General features: G+C 34.9%; 1 protein-coding gene across 2 annotated transcripts; it reads left to right on the top strand.

The window, feature by feature from the left end:
- Positions 1-258: 258 nt before the first annotated feature.
- LOC133286463 (F-box/FBD/LRR-repeat protein At1g51370-like) lies at positions 259-3736 on the top strand. 2 transcript variants are annotated; one of them, XM_061483880.1, is made up of 5 exons: positions 259-479; positions 1645-1828; positions 1886-2944; positions 3027-3215; positions 3336-3736. In XM_061483880.1, exons 2-5 carry the CDS (start codon positions 1679-1681, stop codon positions 3537-3539), a joined length of 1602 nt encoding a protein of 533 aa, XP_061339864.1. In that variant the 5' UTR covers positions 259-479; positions 1645-1678; the 3' UTR covers positions 3540-3736. The 2 variants fall into 2 exon arrangements, with proteins under 2 accessions (XP_061339864.1, XP_061339863.1); XM_061483879.1 differs by having other exon boundaries at positions 1645-2944; positions 3336-3735.
- Positions 3737-4576: the final 840 nt, after the last annotated feature.

Below are 4576 nucleotides of genomic sequence, written 5' to 3'. Positions count from 1 at the left end.
ACATGACACAACAAATTTTTCTACACACAATTATTTGTGGGACCCACACCTTTTAAAGAAAAAAGAAAAAAAGAAATTACAACACGCAAAACGAATCTCTGTAACATTACACAATCACTTTTCCTACATCATAACTTTTATAAAACCCATTATAAAAATACTATGATTTCTTTTTTCCGAAACAATGTCATTTTATATTCAAGGTAGAAAAAACGAGCCCAAATTCTTTACATTATATAAAAAAATTTGTTACACGAGCAAATCAGACTTGAAGCATCATCCAGCCATGACCCATCCAACCGAGGGGGCGGGCGTGTTACGGTAGCTTAACCTTATTGGTTGTATGTCTTGTTATGAAGTTTCACAGTGTGTGATACCTTCACCGCCACACAACCAGGCCTCTCATCATTGTGAAAGTTTCGTAGTAATTGAAAGAATGGTCCAACGATCGTGGATGAATCCCTAATCATATCTCTCAGGCAATTTTCTTTCTCTCAAAACCTTAAATTTCGATACTTTTTTATGTCTCTTCTCTGAAATTGATTCACAGAAGTTTTGTTTATTTGCTAAACATCATCTCGGACATTACTATGGTTCCCATTTTGATTATATGTTATACTTTGTGTTCTTCTGTTTCATGATGTGATGCTGTATGAGGGGCAGGGATAGGTTAAGCTAAAAAGTTTAATTCTTTGGGTCACGGGGGTGTGTTGAGGGTGAAAAAGTCATGAGCTTTGTATGATAATTTGTATGAAAAACTCATCCCTGCAAAATTTTAAGCTCCTAGTTTTAAGGGATATTAAATTGATTCAAGAGGGTTAGTTTTCTAAGGTATACAGGTCAGTTTAAAATCTTTGACTGAGCTTAGTCATTGATCCCTAGGTTTATAGTTCTTTTGTAGTACATGAGAATATTGTTTAGTATAACTCATACTTGGCGGCTTGGCCTTGTGAGCCTTGGCTCTACTTTTTATTTTATTTTTTCTCTTTTTTAGTTACTTGGGCTTAAGTCCATGAATAGCTATTGTTGCTTAGGTGGTGTTTGGTTGGGAGCTTTTCAGCGGATATCTATGTTTCTCAAGTATGGCTTTTAGAAACACCATGTTTGTTTCAACGTATTTTCACCAAAAACCTATCTATCCAATTTGTATGGATTTATGAGAAACATAGATATCCGCACTATTTAGAAACCCAATTTGAAGGTGGGATTTTTCGGAAAACCGGTTATCTGGCTTTTAATGCACTGTTGATTTCATAAAGTTACCTAATTTTTCTAGTAAAGTTTTTTTCCACCAAACAACTTTTTTTTTACATTTTTCTACCTATCTCACTTTATCTATCTTTCCAATTATTTCTCTATCTATTACATTTTCCTACTATTCCAAAAAAATTTCCTCAACCAAACGCCCCCTAGAGTTTCTAAGCCTATTTATATTAAAACATATTGCTTTGGAATGAGTGAAGTGACAAGAATATAGTGAAAAACATTGATAGATGTAACTTACGTTGGATGAACTGTGAACCTGTCTCCGTTCTCTCTTCCTTCTTCTTTTTTCTGGTTTTGTGATTGTGCGTGTGATTGTTCCGTCCCAACAAATATAACTTATCACAGTCTAGTCTGAATCACATGTTTCTGCTGTTCTAGGTTCTTTCAGTTCAGGCACGTTTGTTGTTAAGAAATGGACCAGGACCGAATATCGAATCTGCCGAAAACCATCCTTCATGACATTCTGTCAAGGCTGTCACAGAAAGATGCTGTTCTGACCAGTGTTTTGTCCAAGGCTTGGAGAGAAACATGGTCTACATTTCCCATCTTGTCTTTTTCTGATGCTAAAATTTTACTACCGTTTTCCCAGCCAATGGAAGATTTTGCGAGGTTAAGAAAGAACTTCCTTGATCCTACAAATGTAGGGACGCTTCCCCAGCCAGTGGAAGATTTTTTTAGGAGAATAAAGAACTTCCTTGACTATGTGGGGAAAACATTGCTAAGGTTCCATGACCAAGGCTTAGCAATCAAAGAATTTAAGCTCTCTGTGAATTATTTTGACCTTAAGTGCATGTCCCGGGATGTTGATCTTTGGATGAAGTTGGCTAGTGAAATTGGTGTTGAGGTACTAGAGCTTTGTCTGCCTTATGGCTATGAACAATGCTATATCTTGCCAAAGTGTGTCCTTGAAGCCAAAACACTAAATAAGTTAGTGTTGATGGGGCGAATCAGAGTTGATCAGGCACTCCTGAATCATTCAACCAAGTTCTTCTCATTGCGGGTATTATCATTGCAGAGTGTCTCTTTGGGAGATGAACAGGCAATTGAGAATCTCATTTCTCGTTGTCCTTTAATTGAATATATCACTTTGAAGTTCTGTTCTGTATCTCGGACGAAATCTTTAAGCATGTTTGGTCTACCAAAGCTCAAGAGACTTGACGTTCAAGGAATACAGGAGGTTTATGTTGATGCTCCAAGTCTTGAGAATTTCTGTTATTGTCCTGCTGATTTTGATGCACCTTTTAAGATGAATTTTGATAGGTGCAGAAATTTGAGAGAGTTATGCTTATGGTCTTTGAAGAATACTATTATCACAGATGAGTGGTTTGTTGAACTGTTTCATAAATTCCCTTTCCTGGAGAGTTTGAAATTTGTCCATTGCACAATGTCTGGGAGGATTAATATCTCAAGTGTTCAACTCAAGGTCTTGGAGTTATCAAATTGCTCTAACTTGAAGGAGGTCAACATTGATGCTCCAAATTTATTAACGTGTGGATATTGTGGTGATGGTGCCGCAAAACCTTTTATATCTTTTCTGAACAGTTCTAGTCAACTGCAAGTCAATGTTCTGTTCCACATTGATTATCCAGATCTTTCTAACTTAAGGGAATTTATCCAAAATTTTAAACCTCAAAATGTTTTGGCATCACTATCCCTTTTTATCCATCAGCCAATTATAGTAAGTATAAATTAGGTACTTGATAGGTTCATTTCATGTGCACATTTACTTATTTTGTTTATGTGTACCCTGGACTATGCAGGATGAATTGAACCCAGATGTTTTGCAAGTTTCATCCCCTCCTCCAAGCATCAAACACTTGAACCTTCGTGCTGTTCCAAAAAAAGAAACTACGTATTTGGCTCTTGTCAATAGCTTGCTTTCAAGTTGCTGCCCTGCAACTATTTCATTGAGCTTGCGTTCTTTTTTCTGCAGTAGAGCATTCATTGAGGTATGTTATTGTTCCCAATGTTTCTTTCATTTAAAATTGCATTTATGCTTAAAGGTTTATATCAATTATGAATAATATGCAGAACTCCTAATTCTATTTGTTAATTGTCTTAAACTACAGTTTTTCTATAAGACGCTAATGGGCAGAAAAGAGGACAACTGCTTTTGCAGTTCTGGTCATACTAAGTGTTGGTGGCATGGCTTGAAGGATGTGAAAGTCACAAGCTCTATCAAGACAGATGAGAATGTTGATTTTAAGACCATGTTAGATGCATTTCCAACTTCTGCAGCTCAGGAAAATATTAGCTTTAGGTTAGAATTGTAATATTGTTATCAACTGTTAGACGCCCTAAATTATAAGTTTGATGTTGCTACGTAATAAGATGTGCATCCTTCTTGTTCTAATTTGGGGGGCCAACCAAAGCTCTTGGATGAGAGACAAGAAACTTGAAAAATAAATGTTCTCCTTTTGGGGTTGGACTTACTGCTATAAATGTTCCTGGCTGTTTAATGATATGATTCTTGTTGAGTGAAAATAGGAAAGAGCAGGTGAGAACTCCCGCAACACCTTTCATTAATTCCTGTAACATTCAAAACGATGTAGCTTTAAGCTGGCCGGAGATAAGATTCTTTCAAATGACTTGATAGAAATTTTTCTCATTTATATGAGATAGAATTAATTTACACTGATGTAAGAATAATATCTCTTGCATCAAATCTCAATTGTTAATTTTCGTGTATCTAACTGTTAAGTTTATTGGGTCTTATTTATTAATTAATTATTAATTTTCAATAAATTTCAATCATTAGATGTACGAAAATCAACAATTAAAATTTGATGTAAAATAATCCTGTTCATATATATATAGCTTACTGAAGCAACGCCAGACATTTATGCACTAGCATCTTTTTATACACTATTTTGGAAAATTAAATAAAACAACCACACATTCGTTCTTCAAAAATTTTAAACACTATTCAGCCACGAGTTCGGATATATGTTAAAAATTGTCATTCGAGTTTGGATGCGAATATATGTGGTGAAATGTTATTGAGGTCCATGTTTGGATCATACAAGATTCCATATGAACTAAGACAGATTACAATAAGTTCCCTTCAACCTTTGAAGGCCACAAAATGTAAAACGAATTTAATTAAAATTCTACCCTAAAAAGCTATTCTCTAGGGAGTTGGCGATGAATTTAATTTAACATCCTTCGGCGGTTCCGCCTATGCCACCAACACTTAAAATGACCAGAATTGCAAAAGAAATCAAGATATTTTTGTAATTATAATTTATTTTAAAATTATAATAATTTTTTTCATTATAATTCTTTAATTTGTAAACTCAAAACAACATCG

The sequence above is a fragment of the Gastrolobium bilobum genome, unplaced genomic scaffold (genome assembly GCF_033153095.1).
Source record: "Gastrolobium bilobum isolate Gb01-03AN ecotype WA unplaced genomic scaffold, APGP_CSIRO_Gbil_v1 utg112672, whole genome shotgun sequence".
NCBI classification, from domain to species: Eukaryota; Viridiplantae; Streptophyta; class Magnoliopsida; order Fabales; family Fabaceae; genus Gastrolobium; species Gastrolobium bilobum.
Note: the sequence above shows the minus strand (reverse complement) of the source record. Positions and strands in the feature narration are given on the sequence as shown.

What these genes read in the sequence shown, in the direction of transcription:
- LOC133286463 (XM_061483879.1), top strand. Translation starts at nt 1,679, where the DNA reads ATGGACCAGGACCGAATATCGAATCTGCCGAAAACCATCCTTCATGAC. An exon ending in TTATCCATCAGCCAATTATA is followed by an intron (nt 2,945 to 3,026) that starts GTAAGTATAAAT and finishes TGGACTATGCAG; the next exon opens with GATGAATTGAACCCAGATGT. An exon ending in GCAGTAGAGCATTCATTGAG is followed by an intron (nt 3,216 to 3,335) that starts GTATGTTATTGT and finishes CTTAAACTACAG; the next exon opens with TTTTTCTATAAGACGCTAAT.